The sequence below is a fragment of the Hipposideros armiger genome, unplaced genomic scaffold, assembly GCF_001890085.2.
Source record: "Hipposideros armiger isolate ML-2016 unplaced genomic scaffold, ASM189008v1 scaffold_889, whole genome shotgun sequence".
Taxonomy (NCBI): Eukaryota; Metazoa; Chordata; class Mammalia; order Chiroptera; family Hipposideridae; genus Hipposideros; species Hipposideros armiger.
The window spans coordinates 160157-180939 of record NW_017732239.1 but is presented as its reverse complement, the minus strand read 5'-3'; the positions used below and the strand labels follow the sequence as shown (position 1 = coordinate 180939).

The following is a 20783-nucleotide window of genomic DNA, read 5'->3' as shown; positions in this document are numbered from 1 at the left end:
CATTAGTACACTAATCACCTAACCAATGAGTGGGATGAACTTTTTAACCAACAGAGAAGGGTTTTGTTTGTTTGTTAGTTTTCTTTTGTTTGCTTTTTAACCGTCAAGTTCTCTAACAGCAAGTTATTGAAGAAAGCACTAAAGAAAATACTAAAGGCTATAGAAGAAAATACTAAAAGGCCATGAATCATACCTATTCCTTAGAGATATTATCTTTCATCTTACTCTGACTTCCTGGCCTAAATTTCCCATTTCCAAAAAACAATTAAAAAGTATTAAATGACCCCCACATTTTCCCCAAATCACTATACCCAAGATCTTTCCAAATCAAGTTTGCTTACGGATCAGTCTGGGTAGGGCTCCGTTCACTGTTGGTTTCCTGCAGAATAAAAGCAACTCAGCATAGAGGCATGGCTCCTCTTATCTTGCAGAAGTCACAGAGCTGCCCCTAATAGGCCTTAATGTGAAATTTTTATATGTGACGCCAAGCATGCTACCAAAGGTATTGTAAACTAATGTGATCTTATACACAGAAACACCCAAGTGTTTTCAGGCTTGGCTCGGCAGGCACCTATCTTGCCACCTCCTGGGCCACATTTGCTTAGAGAACAGGTGTGTTGGCAAAGATCTGGAATGCCCATGAGCAGTTCTTTCCACACTTGTTAATCTGTGTAAAAGACAATCAGATATTCTAGCTCGTCTCCTAGTACATGGAGTTGGAAAATTTGGCTCTTCGAATGTGCTCTGTTTTATGATTTAAGTATTAAAATTAAAATAATCCCTAGTGTCCCCTTTATGAAAATTTATAGAACTGATTCAGTACTGCCTTCCTCCAAGGTAAATTAAGTGCCCAGTCTGGTATGTTACATTTGAATAACACCTTGTAAACTGAGGACTGGTTGTACCTTTTGAAAATGGAACTGAGAAAACTGAGTGAGGCTTTCCTCTGAGGAACACTAGTACATTATACACTCTATAAAATATAAATGTTTTTTATTTCCCATCGGTTGCTAGGATCCAGGGGTACCTCTGCATTCACTATCATTATTCATGTGCAATATGCAAGGGGACTATCCTTTGAAGAATTCTGAGAGAAGGAAAGTTCTCGGTTGAAGACTGCATCACCCTGAGCAAAGCATCCCAAGTCCTCCTGTACGACCTTGTCACCAGCCTGGGATCTTCCTTTTTGGAACCATTTATGGAGTGATTTGGGAATTGGTGAGGCCTTTAGGCCTCATTCTGAAGCTTTATCTCTCTTAGTTTAGACATAAATAGGCTAGTGTTATGATACTGGAGCAAATGTCAAAAATCCTAAGAAATCTAATTAATTGTGACTTTACATAGCTTACTTTCTGGTCCTGTGGTTTCTGCATTGATATATTATTCCCTGTCTCCACAGAACTATTGCGAAATTGAATCATTGTTAATGTTTTGAGAATCCCAAATGAATGAACCAAAGTAAATAAAAAGTAGTTTCTATATCTTGTTCAAACTTTTTCTGAGCTATTCTAATTCTTATTGGACTTATTTCCTTAATGAAAGTTATACTATAAGTTCTCCAGACTATAACTGGGTCCAAGTCAGCTACCCTGGATATAAGATACTCCCCAGGATATAAATTATTTTTAGGAAACAAACATTTCTCTGACAACAACTGCTCTAATAATTATTCATTTCACATGTGATATGTGTATCTCTCTCTCTCTCTCTCTCTCTCTCTCTCTCTCTATATATATATATATATATATATATATATATATATAATATTATATATATTCTGAGTCTCATTTACAAAATATTTCCATGGTGAAATATCTAATTAAAATTTCTAACTTTAAATAAACTTAGGAACTGGTGGAATCACAGTTCTTTTATAGTATTTTAAAAATTAATATTATCTTCATTTCCTTGTAGTTTACTAGAACATAAAATCTTGGAAATGGAGGGAAGACACAAGGAAGAGTTGGATGCCTTAAAGGAAGAGAAAGAGAACCTTCAAGCCTTGGTTACTCGTCAAACATATATAATCCAGGAACTAGAGAAACAACTGAACAGAGCGACCACCAACAACAGTGTCCTTCAGAAACAGCAGCTGGAGCTGATGGACACAGTACATAACCTCGTCAACCTTTGCACGAAAGAAGGTGGTAAGACTTTCTTCCATTTTGGGATAGTAAATACTTTATTTAAGATGGAGCACGTAAATATTCAGCATAACTTCCTGTGTTGCATCTATGGCTGTGTAAAAGCAGCAAACAAACTTTGTTTTTAGGAACATCTCATGAAGTTTGCACTGACAATTTTCTCATATTTTTAAGTTCAGGGCATGTATTAATAAGCTTGAATTTGTGAATTCACAATATCTTTCTAAAAGGATCTTCCAGTTCCTTCTTTCTTTCTTGGTCTTTTTAGCCTTACATAAAATCTACTATACTGCCATAGACAACTATTCACTATTGTAGTGTTAGACATTTAATCATATGGGACAGAAATTAGTCAGTGTTAAAGATTAGTTTAGAGGGACAGAGAGAGTTTCAGGAGGGAGAAGGAAGGAGATATAGAAGTTCCCAATAAATATTATGAGAGGGAAGGCATTTTTGTTATTAAGTCTTTACTTATTAAGACTTTATAAAGTCTTTCTCACTTATGCTTAGTTCTGTGTGGAGAAGACCTAACCAAGACATCTAGGCATATTTATTTTGGGGTGTTCTTGTGAAAGTGGAAATACAAATTTTTAATATCATTTGAGTATCTGGAGCTATGTAACCACAGGTCTCTTTGGAAGACATCCATCCATCTGACCATCCACCCACCCAACAATTATTGAATGAGTGCCTCCGTGTGTACTTTCCTACCTCAAGCAGAATCTCTCCCCAGCCTCAGGAGGGCTCTTCAAAGCTTGGAACTAAAGGTCATCCTCTGTAGTTCTGCTTGCTAATCAACCCTTCTCTGAGTGAAGATGGAATGGTAAATGGTGATGAGTGAAAGAGAACACCATTTCCATCTGAACGTTTTGATTGTCATTGAGCTGTGGCCTATGTGACCATTCATGTAATGGTTCAGTGTACACATGCAATGTATATAAGGTGGAGGCTCCTTTAATTTCAGAGGGGACTTGAGCTATATATGAAAAATTAGCTCAAGTCTATACTTTTATGTGTAGATATGAATATAGAGGATAACTCCATATTAAGTGATCTTGTTTTAAAGACATTTCCCATTTCTCTATTACACTCCATTACCTTGAGTTATATCTCCTTTAGATAGTCTAAACAGCCCTTAATATTCTTTGTGAAGAATATTTTTTAAACAGTGAGTTCCCAGAGCTCCACTTGGGTGTGCTCAGAAATGTGATTGGGAAGGAAAAAACCTGCTAATCAGTCAGAGCCTGCCAAAACCTTGAGTTAGAGTCCACTGGAAGGAAAGCATGGTAGGATTTTGCCAGAGAATTTTAATAGAACTCATGAGTATTTAGAAATTAAGTATTAATATGAGACATATCTATTCTCATATTGAACTGAATGCATTTGGGGAAAGATTGAAAACATATTTTTCTTATCATCTTGAGACTTAAAGCACATGGAGTTAAGTAGTTCTGTTTTTTTCATGATGTTAGAAATATCAAGCCCTGGTGATTCTCACAGAGCTCATATGTCTGCCTACTTATCATAATTTCACTTCTTTTCTTAGTATTTGTCTAATAAATGTATCTTTAAGCTTTTAGAAGCTGGGGGATGACTTCAAAATTAAAATTCCTGGCTAGGTTTGCAGTTTGGATGCAACATCAAGGAATCAAACATCTGTTCAATTCAAGAAATGTTTATTGAACAATAACAATGGCACTTCTGATACGTGCTGCCTATAGCATTCCCTTAGGGTATGAGAAAAATAACTGTGTATATTCTATTATATAACGTATTAAAAAATAACAATAATGCTAGAGATAGAAATTGTCTAGTACCTCAGGCCTCTGGATACTTATTTTCTTTTTAATGATAAACCCTAAAATAAATCCTGATTCGTGATCCTAATATAAGCCTATTGCCCTATTTTCCAGTGGCTTCTGTGCTCTTATAACCATAGATTTTATTTGCTTTTCGTTAGTCTTTTTTGTTTGTTTGTTTGTTTGTTTGTTTGTTGTTTGTTTTTTTTAAGCTGAGCCATCCTGCCACCTGTTGGCAGCTCAGCAGCAGCTCAGCTCAGGCCAGGACTCGAACCACTTTTGCTCAGAGCTCACACTCTTGAGCGAGCTCTTAACCAACTGAGCCCCTTGGCCGGCCCTCGTTAGTCGTTTTTGATTCTTTATTTCCAGAATTAAATATTCTAACTAAATATTTGGTCATTTAAGGACTCATAAGAGACACAAAAATTGAAAATGCCTCTCACAAAGGTTTCCATCAAGATTTTCATTCATTTTCACTGGCATTATTGCCTTTAGTTATGGTGAATTTAAAATTTTTAAATGACCAATAGCATAATACTGGCTAAATATCAGTTGCTAAAATTAACTTTTATTTTATTCTAATTGTAAAACACATAAGGAAAACCTTCCCCTACTTTTATGACCAAAAAGTCACTTATCAAATGGATCTATTATTTATCAAAGGATTATATGTAAATATTCTACTTTTAAATTTAAATATATGTAAGTATGCCTAAAGCAATAAATGCATCAGTTTTCCAAAATGCATATTATAAAAACTCAAAGAGTAGTCTTCTTAAAGCTTTTCCAAAAACATCATGAACTGTGTTATACTCCAAAAACCCAAAAATTTTCATTGACCTTAAGGGTCCTCTAGTTCCGACTTGACTGTTATTTATGGAGACAGCCTGAATGTAATACAAGACGAGATTTTTTTTTTAAGTTTTCTCTGTCCTGACAACTAATGTAACCTTTATGAAGTTGTTTCATCATTTATAAAGTCAGGATAATTGGTCTACTTCACAATGATAAGGAAATGATTAAATTAGACACTGCTTATAAAAGCAAAGAACACATGACATAGTTGACTTATTAAACTTTAGTTCCTTCTCCTGTAAGTGACAAGATTCAAATAAACACAAATTTATTAAGTGCAATCTATAAGTAAAATTTCTTTCACGAAAAATATCTGAATACAATGCTCTAGAGCAGCGGTTCTCAACCTTTCACAGGGGTCGCCTAAGACCATCAGAAAACACATATTTTCGATAGTCTTAGGAACTGAGACACAGCTCCTCTATCTGTCTCCAGGCTCACGTGCAGATACGCCCACATACGAGTACCCAGCGACCCTTGTGAAAGGGTTGTTCGACCCCCCAAAGGGGTCGCAACCCACAGATTGAGAACCGCTCTTCTAGAGTGTCTGGTTACTGTCATCTAAGCACCTTCTTTTAGCCTCAGTTTTCTTATCTCTAAAATGGGATCATGATGCATAACTGATGAGTTTGTAGTAACTAAAAACGGTTTGTATAAACACTGCCTAGACGTAGATAGTGCCTGTCTAAAGTAGTTATGCATTGCCTAATGACATTTCAGTCAACAATGGACCACATATATGAAGGTGGTCCCATAAGATTATAATAGACCTGTAAAATTCCTATTGAGTAGCGACATCATAACCATCACAATGTCATAGCACAACAACATTAGTCATGTGCTTGTGGTGATGCTGATATATACAAACCCACTGTGCTGCCAGTCATATAAGGTACAGCATAAACAATTATGTGCAGTGCATAATAATTGATAATAATAATAAATGACAATGTTACTGGTTTGTGTGTTTAGTATACTATACATTTTATCATTATTTCAGAGTATATTCTTTCTACTTATTAAAAAAAAAAAAGGTTTGCTGTTGTGAAACAGTATGACCCATTATACCGGCAGCAACCTCACACATCGTCTGTTTATGGAGTCTCTTGATTGCATCGTTTTCTCTTGTGCTTGATTTAATCTCATGTCATTTTGTTCATTATAGCCTCTAAGCATACAAAACCCACTGCTAATGTTGCTAGTAAGAGGCCACCTTGAGTGATTGACAGAAATGAAATTGAAATTGAATAAGGGACGCAAAGGTAGAAAATCAGTGATGGTTACTGCTCACCAGTCAGGCATGTCCCATTCCACTGTAGCACGATCTTGAAGAACAAGAACAAAATGATGGGAGCTATCAAAGGATGTGCTTCAGTGAAGGCAACAAGACTAACAAAAATTCAAGAAAGGCCTGGATCAGACATGGAGAACCTTCTAATGACCTGGACTAAAGACTAGACACAGAAGCATATCTCTTTAAGCACCATGATGATTATGGCCAAAGCAAAAAGTTTGTTGAAAGAAAAGACTGGACCTGACCATGATGTTGAATTTATGGCTAGATCTGGGTGGTTTAAACGATTCAAGAATTGTTGCTCATTACATAATGTGAAAGTTAAGTGGTGATTCTGTGAGTGCTGATGTGAAGGAAGCTGAAGAATGTTTGGAAACTCCAGATAAGCTGATTGTGGTGGAAAATTACTTGCCAGAGCAAATATTCAATATGGATGAAACATCCTTATTCTGGAAATGGATGTCTGAAAGGACTTTCATCCATAAGGAGGTCAAGTCAATGCCAGGTCTTAAGGCTTTTAAGGACAGACTAACAGTCTTGCTTGAGGGCAATATTGCAGGCAACAAATTGGCACCCTTTGTCATTGGGCACAGTGAGAACCCTGGAGCCTTCAAGCATACTAATAAGCACACACTGCTAGTGCACTATAGGAGTCATGGATGACCCAGCTCCTCTTCCAGAAAGTCCTCATGAATTGCTATGCCAGACAAATGGAGAAGTACTATGTGGAGAATAACATACTTTTCGAGATTGTGCTTATTGTTGATAATGCTTCCAAACATTCTCCTATCATTGGTGATCTTCATCTCAATATCAAAGTGGTTTTTCTCCCTCCAAACACCACCTCTTTGATCCAACGAATGGATCAAAGAGTTATAGCAGTTTTTAAAGTCTACTAGATGAAGAGATCCTTTACTCAGGACTCAGGCTATTGCTGGAACTGAGAAAACACTGATACAATTCTGTGAGGATTACTACATCCATGAGTGCATCAAAAACCTCACTTGGGCTTGAGGTGATGTCACCAAGGAGTGTGTGAATGGCATCTGGAAAAAGACACTAAAAAGGTTCATCCGTGACTTCAAAGGATTTGTCACAGAGGCAGGGGCTGCAAATATCCACAAGGCTGTGGTTGAGGCTTTAACCTGATGTGGATGAGGGTGTCATCAAGGTTCCCCGAGAGGGGGCTCTGAGGAACTGACTCCAGGAGAGTTGCTGGAACTAGAACAGAAACACATGAAAAAAGGCAAGAGAAAAGAAGAGAGGAATCCTGAAGAAAAGTCACAGTGAAGAGTTTAGCAGAAACTTATGCCAATCTCAACAAGCTTCATAAAAAGTTTTAAAAAATAGACCTCAACCCTGCAAGGTTTTTATTTATAGAGAGGAATGTCCGTGGTGCATTATCTGCTTACAAGCAAATCTCTGATGAAAAAAAGAAACCAAGCAAACTACCATGGCCATGTTTCTGAAGAGAGTAATACCTCCTCAAGAAGAGCCTCGGGCAGGTCCTGCAGGAGGTCTTCCAGGAAAAGGCGTTGTTATCACAGCAGATGACAACTCCGTGCCTGTTACTGTACCTGGAGATTTCCCAGTGAGACGAGATATGGAGGTGGGAGACAGGGATCGTGATGATCCTGACCCTGTGCAGGCCTAGGGCTGCTGGTGTCTTAGTTCTTAACAAAAAAAGTGTCAAAAGTTAAAAAACAAAAAGAAACATTTTAAAATAGAGGAAAGCTTACAGAATAAGAATATAAAGAAAAACTATTTTGTCCAATGTATTTGTGTTTTCAGCTAAGTATTGCTATAGAAGAGTTGAAAAGGTAAAGAAAATTTAAAAGTTTAGAAAGTAAAGTTACGATAGGCGAAGATTAATTTATTACTGAAGAAAGAACATGTTCTCTAAATTCAGTGTAGCCTAAATGTTTATAAAGTTATATATGCTTACATTAGCATAGGGTAACGTCCTAGGCTTCACACTCACTCACTCACACACTCACCCAGAACAACGTCCAGCCCTGCAAACTCCATTTGTTGTAAGTGCCCTATGCAGGTGTGCCATTTTAAATCTTTATACCATATTTTTACTGTACCTTTTCTATGTTTAGATATGTTTAGATAGATGAATACTTACCAATGTTACAGTTGCTCACAGTATTCAGTACAGTAACATGCTGTACAGGATTTTGTCCAGGAGCAATTGGCTGTACCATGGAGCCTAGGTGTGTAGCAGGCGCCACCATCTAGGTTTGTGGAAGTGTACTCTATGATGTCTGCACAGCGATGAAATCTCCTCGGGACACATTTCTCACAATGTCATCTCCATCATTAGGCGAGGAAATTACTATAAATGCTCAAAAATTGTAGTTATTTTTATGCCTATGCTTGCTGAAGTGCTTATAACTCACTAGAGTTACATGATAGAAGTATTCCTAGGAAGTGTTGGCTAGAAACATCCTTTTTCCCAAATATGTGTTCAGTCCAGAAGCTATAAATATATTTTTGCATGTAGGGAGTATTTTTGTTTAGTTTCACAGGATTTTTCTTATTGAAACATCTATATCATGAGATACGTTTAACCTAAGTACAATTAAGATACACTTCTTTCTGAAATAATTTACCAAAACTCCCTCTCTTGTTCCAAACAGACTATAGCGGTGTCTTGAGCTAATAGTATTTCAAACGGAATTGCATCCGTTTTGTGAGACTTCGGGTAACACATTTATTTTTGTCTAACCTTTGACTGCAAACATTTGGTCACATTTATTCTTAGAACATTACCCACTAAGGAAATATTGCCCTCAGTGTGACCATAGTGTCAGAGCTTAGCTGATTGCTTCATGCTTTTTGGCAATTCACAGTTAATGCAGGAATTAAATAGTTTATGTTGATAATAACATGGAAACATGGTTTGGACTTCTTCTGGGAAGGATAGTGACTATCAAACATTCACCAGTTATTTGTGTTCAGAGATGATTAAACCATCATCACATACGTTGAACACATACAAGGCAAACAGCATGTTATGTGATCACGAATTGAATCACTAGCAAAACATAAAAAAAGGAAGAAAAATTTTTAAAAGAAAATGGTATTTAAACTCCATCATGAAATTACATGGGCTGATTTCCTTGCTGTCCCAATCAGCTTGGAGCATACTCTTGCTATACCAAGATATGATTCATAACTTTATCCATTCATTCAAAAAGTTATACAACTGTTCTGTTTTAGACTCCCTTCTGAGAATAAGGATACTCATCCATTTTATTTAACAAATATTTTCTGAGTTCCTATAATATGCCAGATACTATTCAGAACACTGAGAAGGGAGAAAAGATGTAATTCAGTCTTTGGCTTCAAGGAAACTAGTTTGGTGGAGATAAAGACAGGTAAACAGTTATACTGGTCACAATGTAGGAAGAACGTATTGGAAAGTTAACAAGCTGGAAGCAGAGGTCAAATGGGTATTTTTGCCATTATTGAAATATTAACAAATATTTTAACATAAAGCCGATCTTCTGAGCCCTTTGTATATATTAACTCATTTAATTCTAGCAAATGAACAAGCTGAAATTTGAACCCAGAGAATCTGATTTTGGAGCCTGTATATTATCCACTATACTATGATGGGGAAGAAAGGTAGAGTTAATGGCAGTTTTCATCCAATTCTCAAAAGGACCTCCTAGGAGAGAAATAATGAGGATCAAATGGGCAAATGGAAAGGTAGGTGGAGGGGAAATTTGTAAACAAAGAAGAATTAGAATCAAAGAAATAATGACTTATTAGAATTAGAGTCAAATGTAACTTAACAATTTTGGGGGTTGAGTAACTGAGGGGATATCGATGACCTTCCCTAAAATCAACAACATGTGAAGAGAAACAGGTTTAATGGGGGGAAAGATAATGAGTTTGGTTTGGGGCATATTGACTGAGGTGACTGTGGGACAATTGAAATCTGTAAGATAGAGGAATAGGAGTCAGGGATTTAGGAACGAAATCTGAATGACCATGTAGATTGGTGTGTCCTCAGAGGAGACAAGTGGTAAAGCCATGCAGCAAACGAAATCTTTGAAGATGTGTATAAAGCAATGAATGATTCAACCATTTGGGGGGTTTATGGATCCATCTGAGAATCTGATAAAAACTTGCCTACGTTTCTTTCCCACTTAGTGCAAATACCCAGGCACAAGTTTATGTACAATTTTCAGAGAATTTACATACCAAGCTTATGAACCCACTTAAAAATAATAAGCATGTAAAACAAAGGCAGGAAATTGGGAGTTCTTTAAGGGACAGATAAAAGTAGGCCCAAAAAGAATTGGGGGGGAGGGGGTAATAGTAGTGATCAGTGTTATGCAGGGAGAACAGATTGTCATGAAAGGTCTTGTTTTAGTGGCAAATCATCAGAAAGGTCAAGTAAAAAAAAAACCCAAAAACAACAAAACAGAATGAAAAGTGAATTTTGAAAGTCAGATGTGACCTTCTGTAGGAGAGTTTGGGTGAAGTGCGTGGCTCAATTGCGTAGGCGAAGGCTAGAATGAGTAAGAGGAAGTAAAAGCAAAAAAATAAATGTTGTCTACCCACATTTGAGAAACTTGAATGTGGAAGGACAGATAACAGCTTGAGGTAGGGAGGCACACAGGGTAGAGAGGATTAAAAAAAACTTAAAAATAAATACTGAGACATGACCATGTTTATATACTTTGTCCCTGATTCTGAAGTTCAAATTTCAAATCATCAGGAGCTTCTCATGAAATTCACTTAAAAAACTTCTTTCACATCCTCTGAAAGGCATAATGACTGATACTACAGATTTTGAAGTGATCTAAATTATTTGATTTTAAGGGTCTTTCCCAGAGGCTGATGGCAGTGGCACGGAACATTTGATCATTATTTTCGGTACTCTGGCATTCCGAAAAGGGGAAATGAGGCATTTGCTTCCTTCCCAGTGCTGAGGAGACATTTGGCTGTATTCTCAGAATAATTCTACCATCTGAAAGGAATTTACCTCCTGTGCAGTGTCTATTGAGTTTGTGAAGTAAATCATTCAGTCAACGGATAAGATAGTTTGAACCCCTGCAAGTCCCTTGAGTTAAGAATGACTTTAAAAACATCACAAGTGATGGGAGGAAATTAAAACTTTTGAATGTCACTCATATAAACATTGATAAAAATAGAAAATATAATTTTCAATGACTGAGTAAAATATTTGGTTTTTCATTGACTACGTGTAATGCACAATTTAACATTAAGAAGAAAGAGAAAGAAAAATACAGGAAGTCATCTGCTGAACATAACAGTGAGCACTTGTTCCCATTTAATGAAGGAAATGCTTTATCTTGACAGAAAATTATATGTCAAACATTTACAATTTCCTTAAAATGAACCACACTTTCTAGCACTTCCTTTCATAAAACCCAGTGGCTGAAGGGGAAAGTGACTGTTTACTTTTGGAAATGGTATATTTCTCCTTTGTGATGGAGCATGTTATCTGCCTTTCAAAAAGTTATAATTTCTGTAAAAAAAAATTGTGTGAATAGCTGATAGCCAAACTAATGATAACAATATAAAAAAATAATAGTTCTTGACCTCTCCCATAAACTATTTCTAAACCACATCTTTTAAAATTTGTATTAAATTTACTGGAGTGACATTGGTTAGTAGAATCATATAAGTTTCAAGTGTACAATTCTATAGTAATACATCATCTATATATTGTACTGTGTGTTCAACACCCAGAGTCAGTGTTTTTTCCATCACCATATAGTTGACTCCCTTTACCCTCATCTACCACCCCTTCCCCCTTCCCCTCTGGTAACTACTAAACTGTTGTCTGTGTCTATGAGTTTTTGTTTCTTTGCTTGTTTGGTTTGTTGCTTTCAGTTTTATATCCCACATAAGTGAAGTCATGTGGTTCTCGATTTTTTCTGTCTGACTTATTTTGCTTAGCATGATAATCTCAAGATCCATCCATATTGTTGCAAATGGCAGTATTTAATCTTTTCTTATGGCCAAGTAATATTCCATTGTGTATATATACTACATCTTCTTTATCCAGTCATCTATCGGAGGGCACTTTGGTTGTTTACATGTCTTGACCACTGTGTATAATGCTACAATGAACATAGGAGTATATATTCATATATCTTTATGGATAAATGTATTCATATTTTTTGGGTAGATACCCAGAAGAGGGATTGCTGGGCTATATGGTAATTCTATTAAATTTTGAGGAACCTCCAGACTGTTTTCGATAGTGGCTGTACCAATTTACATTCCCACCAGCAGTGTATGAGGGTTCCTTTTTCTCCACAACCTCTCCAATGCTTGTTATTACTTATCTTATTGATAATAGACTTTCTAACAGGTGTGAGGTGGTATTTCACTTTAGTTTTGATTTGCATTTCCCTAATACCTAGTGAAGTTGAGCATTTTTTCATGTATCTGTTGGCCATTTGTATGTCTTCTTGGAAGAAGTGTCTGTTCAGGTCCTCTGCCCATTTTTTAACTGGATTATTTTTTGTTGTTGTTGAGTTACATGAGTTCTTTATATATTTTGGATATTAACCCCTTATCAGAGGTGTTATTTGCAAATATCTTCTCCCATTCTGTTGGTTGCCTCTTTTTTTGGTTAGATATAGTCCCATTCATTTATTTTTGCTTTTAATTCTCTTGCCTTTGAGGTCAAATTTATAAGATCCTCCTCGCTGAATCCAAGGTCCATAAGTTTAGTACCTATGCTTTCTTCTATGCAGTTTATTGTTTCAGGTCTTATGTTTAGGTTTTTGATCCATTTAGAGTTAATTTTGGTGTATGGTGACAGATGGCAGTCTAGTTTCATTCTTTTGCATGTGGCTTTGCAATTTTCCCAGTACCATTTATTGAAGAGATTTTCTTTTTTCCATTGTATGTTTTTGGCTCCTTTGTAAAAAATTATCTGTCCATATTTATGTGGGTTTATTTATGGGTTCTCAGTTCTATTCCATTGGTCTGTGTGTCTGTTTTTCTGCCACTACCATGCTGTCTTGATTATTGTTGCTTTGTAGTATAAAATAAAGTCAGGGAATGTTAAATCTCTGGCCTTGTTCTTTTTTCTTAGGATGCTATGGCTATTTGGGGTCTTTTGTGATTCCATACAAATCTGATGATTTTTTTGTTCTATTTTCTTAACAAAATGCCATTGGGATTTTGATGGGGATTGCATTAAATCTGTATATTACTTTGGGTCATATGGCCATTTTAACTACATGGATTCTTCTAAACCGGAACATGGGATATCTTTCCATTTCTTTGTGTCTTCTTCAGTTTCTTTTAATAATGTCTCATGGTTTTCAGTGGCTAGGTCCCTCATATCCTTTGTTAAGTCTATTCCTAGGTATTTTTTTCTTTTTGTTGCAATTGCAAAAGAAAATTTTTTCATTTCTTTTTCTGAAATTTCATTGTTTGTGTATAGGAATGCAATGAACTTTTGTACATTGATTTTGTATCCTGCAACTTTACTGTATTCATTTATTGTTTCTAATCGTTTTTTTTTATAGAGTCTTCAGGGTTTTCTATACAAAGAATCATGTAATCTGCAAAAAGTGACAATTTAACTTCTTCATCCCCAATTTGGATGCCTTTTATTTCTTTCTCTTGCCTGATTGCTCTGGCTAGGACTTCCAGTACTATGTTGAATTACAGTGGTGAGAGGAGGCATTCTTGTCTTTCTCCTGATCTTAGAGGAAAAGCTTTCAGTTTTCACCATTAAGAATGATTTTAGCTGAGGATTTGTTGTGCATGGCTTTTATTATGTTGAGGTACTTTTATACCAATTTTATTAAGTGTTTTAATCATAGTTAGATGTTGTATCTTGTCAATGGATGCTTTTCCACATCTATTGATATAATCATATGATTTTTATCCTTTATTTTGTTTATGTGGTGTATCACATTGATCAAATTGCATATATTGAACCATCCTTGTGCTCCTGGAATGAACCCCACTTGATCGTGATGTATAATGTTTTTAATGCATTGTTGTATTCAATTTGTTTGTATTTTGTTTAGGATTTTTGCATTCGTGTTTGTCAAAGATATTGATTGGTCTGTAGTTTTGTGTGTGTGTGTGTGTGTGTGTGTGTTTTCCTTATACACCAGGTTTTGGTATTAGGGTAATGTTGGCCTCATAAAATGAGAAAGTATTGCCTCTTCAATTTTTTGGAAGAGTTTGAGGATAACAGATATTAAATCATCTTTGAATGTTTTGTAGAATTCACTAGTGAAGCCATTGGGTCCTGGAATTTATCTTTTGAGGGAGTTTTGAATGACTGATTCAATTTCCTTACTGCTGATCTATTTAGATTTTCCAATTCTTCATGAGTCAGTCTAGGAAGGTTATATATTTCTAATAACTTGTTCATTTCTTCTAGGTTATTGAATTTGGTGGCATATAGTCCTTCAAATAAGCAAAATTAGAAATAAAAGAGGAGAAGTTATGGCAGATACTACAGAAACACACAGGATCATACAAGAATACTATGAAGGACTGTATGCCTCTAAATCAAATCTTTTGGGGGTGATTTGAAATTTTGTGGCTAATTGTCTTTTGGAATTAGAGTTTCAACTTCAGAAACTAGACTATCTGAAAAGGGATATCTCTTGGTTCCATCTGGGCCTAGAAGTTAACAGGGTGAAAAGCCACACACACACACACACACACACACACACACACACACACACACACACACACAAAGTGTTGCCTTATTGTCTTTTGGAATTAGAGTTTCAACTTCAGAAACTAGACTATCTGAAAAGGGATATCTCTTGGTTCCATCTGGGCCTAGAAGTTAACAGGGTGAAAAGCCACACACACACACACACACACACACACACACACACACACACACAAAGTGTTGCCTTGATGTCCCAACATTACTATGAGTAAATGCCATTCCTTCTTCTCTTATGCTTTCATGGTCTGATTGGCTAAAGCAAAGAAGCACAGAATATTTTGAATAGAATTAAAACAAAGTCATTTCCTGGACTCATCCACACTCAAGTCAAATTCAACAGATATTTTCTAAGTTCAGGGATGTCATGGGACATTAGACATTAGTTACAGATAAGCTGTGGTACTTTACACAGAGCCAAATGACACCTGTAATTAGAGAGAAGGTAAGAAAAAAAGACATTTTATTAACGTCATTCAGTACATATGCATCACATCAACCATAGACTGAAACCCTCATGAAATTTCTTATGCTTTAGGAAGGGAGAAAATAAAAAGAGAAAGAAAACCTGAGAAGTGTTGCAACTGTACAGTTAGGCTTAAATATATGTAAACAAAATATTGATTTTTAGCATAAGATTTCTTTACAAGGCAATGGCAAAGAACCTTTAAAACGATCGATTAAAAATGGTTTTGGTTTCCTGTGGAAGCTCATCATTTATTATCAGCTAAATAACACCAACATCATAACACTAGACTCTCTTCCTGCTACCTGCCTGGGTGTGCACATTCTGAGTGGGACCAACTTCGGTAACAAAACACGTGCATATATGACCTAGCAAGAATAACCTTTTAATGAATTTATGATGAAGTTAAATTATTCAATGTAATACCAGTTAAGTCAAAGCTCTTTCAATTTTATCATGTCCTTTCATGTACTCATAATTACCTTTAGGTGTGAACATTGTTTTCACAACCAGTATGAATTTGGAACAGTGAATTTGGACTTTGGTTTTAATTTTCAGTGGAGATTTGGTTTTAATGGAAGGTTTTTTCTGCCAGTTATTTCTGCCACATGTACACACTTACAAATGCACAAATAAACCGAATCTCAACCATAATCAATCCAGCCCACGCCCCTGGAGCTAGGATTTAGTTTGAAATGGCCACCTCACCAGTGTCTTGAGCAGCTATGATACATGCCATCTAGAGGGCAGTGCATGATGGTCTAGAACAGTGGTTCTCAACCTGTGGGTCGCGACCCCTTTGGGGGTCAAACAACCCTTTCACAGGGGTCGCCGGGTATTCGTAAGTGACCGTATCTGCATGTTGGCCTGGAGACAGATAGAGGAGTGGTGTCTCAGGTCCTAAGACCATCGAAAATATGTGTTTTCCAATGGTCTTAGGCAACCCCTGTGAAAGGTTGAGAACCACTGGTCTAGAAGGAACCAGAATCAGGACATCTGAGTTCTAGTCCTAGCACTGCTGACAGGTTGCTTAACATAAAAGTACCACATACCTTTGAGTTTGCTTGGACTGTACAACCCACACATTTTATAACTCTTATCAATAATATTGGGTTGTTGGAAAAGTCATGACATATTTTTTCTACGTTTTTCATTGCAAAAATGCATCATGACTTTTCCAACAACCCAATATCATATCTTCTCTTGGTTTTTTCTATCACTCATGACTGAGGAAGCCCTAACTTCAGAGTACAACCCCAAGTAGAACCCTAGCTGTACTAGTTAAGTACTAGCTAGTTAAGTACTGCTCTTCAAGTATATTTCACTGCAAGAGTAAGAAACAAAGTTACATACCTATGGTCAGCCTTTATTTATTTAAAACTTCAAAGTGAAGTTTTGTGTGTGTCAGTTTTCAAAAGCCTTTGGCAACTACTTTCTACCCTTAGAGCGTTGCCTAAAGACTCATTTCGTTTTTAATGGCTTTTGCTGAAATCAATTTGTCTACTTAAAATAGGACACAAAAGATGCCCCTTAAGCTTTCCCACATGCGTAGGAAATCTTTTGTTCAGAATCAATATATTCCAGTCATGCCAAAAACATTACATGGGAAATTAACACCCATGAAACACCTGAAATATCTTTGTTAATGAAATTACCTTCTGAACAAATGGCAAAGGTCATGTAGCACTCATAACTGCCCATCAGGGTGCCCAAAAGGAAAACAGAAATAAATTTATGAAAAATGAATAATCACTTGATTAAACTGAGGTTGTGTATAAACCCATTTTCAAGTTTCAGTGATTTTTTTTTCATTCGTAGTTGCTTTAAGTGTAATATGCATTGATTATACATTCAGTTATATATATGAGTCATTTCACATTAGAGGAGCATTAGAAATTTTATTTAAATATACTAATAAACTAAAATAGCATTATCTAGAAATACTTGATGGTTCATTATTCTACACTTATAAAAAGTACCTAAAATTAGCAATCCACCTATGAATGCCATAGAGTGCTTTGCATATCCAAATAGATTCAAGAGTTTACCTTATGCATATATCTCAATATTATTAAATATATATGTATACAAATACATACATACAAATGTGTATATATATATATAATATATAATCTAAAATTATACATAATGGTTAATATATTCTTCAGATAATTAAAATGTATCTCTTTAAGTAATAAAACTTGAAGAAAGTTAAAAAAATATTGTGATGGTAAATTTTCTACATTGTTTTTAATCCTCTCCTCTCTTTTTCCCCTAAGAAGAGAAGATTGTATAAAATTAAAGCTTTTCCAAAAGTGTACTTCATTATCATAGCATGAATTAATATGAATCACAAGAATGCCATGATGCTTTTGGAAAATAATATAACATAATATGTCCTTTATATTATACACGCTGCCCACGCTATTATCGTTTCTTAATTTTGCATGCTTTTAAAATTTTACTGTATTTTCCTCATACACACGAAAAAGCTTTTAATTATCAATTTTTTTGTTTGTTTCCATACCTGATTCTAGCATGGAACACCAACACACACTCACACAAACACACGTATATATTCTCACCTCCCTCCCTAGCCCTTCCTCTAAATCTGTAGCTGCTAGTAAATAGTCCAGAGGCTGGGAAATCAAATCATTAGGCTTGTGAAAACAGGATCTAAAACTAATGAGGTAAATCCTGGTCAGCATGACTTATAAGGTATGGACATTATGCAATCCAATATGACTTCTCAGGGACTTCTTACTCCCTAATCTTCTGTTAGCTTTTGAAATTCTGTTTTACATTTCTGCTGAGAGTTCCCCTCTCACAGATAATTCTGCTACTTGTGGTTCTCTTCTATCCTCATCTCAACATTTTTCTTCTTTTTTGTCATGTCTGCCTCCTGTCACTCTTCACATACCTTCTCCTTCCATTCCAAAAGACCTGTACCCATTCAGAATTGAGGCCTGTCTTGATTCACACACGACCCTTTGTCAGCTGAGATAGCTATTGCTGGGGACTCTGTGACACATGACTCCTTTGAGTTTTGCTTGAGTTTGACTTTACTACATAAACCAGTAAGAAGAAGTTAAGAGTCTCAGCCTTATAAGCTTGGTTGAAGTTAGATAGCACGCTGAGCTAGTTTCCTGATCATGATTATTAGAGTTCCACCAAGAAGATGATGGATAGTGAAAATTTTACAGAGTATCTACAAAGTAATAACATGCAAGGAATTTAAATGAGAGTAGAACAGTCCTTTTTACTAACAAAGTAAAATAGGAATGCAGCAAGTAAATGATGTTCAAGTGTTCCCTCATACAAGGGTTAGGGGACTGTGGGGGAAAGGAATAGTAGATTTTAAAAAGGGAAGCGTTTAGCTACTTTACCAAAGACCAGATTTGATGTATTTACAAAATGAATATGTTGTGTGTTTGTTATATTGTGACATATAATTTGTATGTATTTATATGTATAAATACATATAAAATATATAGTAGATTAAACCATATTCAGTTCCCATTTTTTGTAGGTTAAAAACAATCATGCTGAAATATCAAATGCTGAGATATTTAGGTTCATATGCATATGTTTTATATGAGATAAAATACCAAGTGTGAAATTTTCAATTTAGAGGCATAAAGATTTTATGTATTTATGTAGCTATGCATATGTGTAATGTATTTATGAAATCATTGGTAAGTCTTCCTCACCCTCCTCACACCTATCCACAAAGTATTGAAATATTGAATATTGCTTGCAAACTTCCTTTTAATGTTGCCACACCCTTGAAATGCAAAATATCACCTTCTTCCACTTCTAAAAGTCCTTTCAAATAAATTAGGGTTCTAGGAGGTATCTTCAAATGGCCTTTGGATGAAATGTCCACACACCTGTGTCAAGAGTACAGAATCTAATCAACCGTTTGCTTGTTTTCCCCTTGTCAGATATGCCTTTTATTTTCATCCATGTGCTCAGTTAACATCAGTGACCTGTTGTGTTGAAAATTACAGATCTAGGGTCAATTCCTAGTACTGTGAGCTCTCTAATGATGATGGCCCAAAACGTAATGCAAGGATCATCCTTAAACCAATAACTTGATCCACATACATTCTGATGTTTGCTAAATACTGGAGAGATATGAACCATGAGCCACATCTAAGATATAAAAAGGTTTAAAGAATTGATTCTTTTATAGCAAGTATTAGGAAATGCGTAAGATTAAGGGCTTTGACTCTTTACATTGTCTCTGGTAGCAAGGCTAATTGCCACCTGTGTTTTCTACCAGGTCTGCTGAGACTCAGAATTACCAATTCTGCATTCCAGGAAGTTTTCTCTTTAGGGTTCATCTGAATTGAAGTGACCCTCTGCCTCAACTTTCATAGTTCTTCCCTGAAGTCAGCCCTGTAGCAGATCTACCATCTGGATTGAAATTGGTTGGGCAAATAAAAGGAAAGACCTGATAAAGTCAACAGCTGCTGGAGTCAGGGTCTCAGGTTGCTCATTGACTGAGTGTTGGCTGGTGACAGACAAACATACACCTGCTTGTGTTCCTAGCTTTCCTTTTAGATCATGAAGATTCAGTTGTACAGATAAGGCTAGATGAAAAGAATGAGTGATGATTCTTTCCTAACACTTTCTAGATTTATTTGCTGATATTGGTGTAGTAAAGTCTGAACTGGCATCCCAGGCTCTTAAAATTTAGTGCAGATAAGCCCTTTTGCATGTTTTATTCATTCAGGTGTTAACTCTTTGGACTGCCTTCCCCAAGTCTATCTGGCAGACATAGTGTATTCTTTCTGCATACTCCCAATGCACTTGATACATACATCCAAGATAGCAATTGTGATAGCAATCTCTTTTTGGTGCTATATTTCAACTGGTAACAGTATAGCTTTAGAAGCTGTTGCTAGCCATCTTGTGACCAGGTAGAGTGTCACCACCAACTGACTCAAGAAAAGATAAAAAAAACAAATTCCTGTTCATGTTGTTTGAAAGCTGATAATGCTTTACCTAAAACTCTATCCTAAATTAATTACCTTGTTCAATAAATTACCTATTTGCTTAACCCAGCTTGAGTTGAGTTTTCTCCTGTCATGGAAGATACTAATCATGGATATAGCTATTATGAGCTACCATGGAAGACCTACTAATATAATAGGTCTCTCTCCTATCAGACTGTGATCACATTAAGGTCAGGTTGTGGTTTTCTTATGTCTGTATCTCCATTGCCTAGGAAATGTCATGCAAGTAGGTATTCAATCAATATTCGTTGAATTAACTAATATAGGATGGATTAAACTAAGACAGAAGGCATGCTTTTTTTTTTTAAAGATTTTTATTGGGGAATTGGGGGATGGGAACAGTGCTGGGGGATTGGGGAAGGGGAACAGACAAGTTGCTGTCGTTTTGTTCTTCAGTCTAGTTGTGGAGGACGTTGCTTCACTTGCCCAAGTTGGCACCATCACTGCGCTCTTCCAGGGCAAGGCGGATCAGTCGCCGGCTTCTGGACAGCCGCTCA

General features: G+C 36.1%; 1 protein-coding gene across 4 annotated transcripts in view; it reads left to right on the top strand.

Moving 5' to 3' along the window:
* The window catches only part of ANGPT1 (angiopoietin 1), a 254882-nt gene that overhangs the window by 168077 nt on the left and 66022 nt on the right, over nt 1-20783 (top strand). For 3 of the 4 annotated variants that reach the window (XM_019630086.1, XM_019630088.1, XM_019630089.1), the window contains one exon: nt 1915-2147. In XM_019630086.1, coding sequence (XP_019485631.1) covers nt 1915-2147 — 233 coding nt within the window. The remainder of the gene's footprint in view (nt 1-1914; nt 2148-20783) is intronic. The other variant, XM_019630087.1, reaches the window with a different exon arrangement.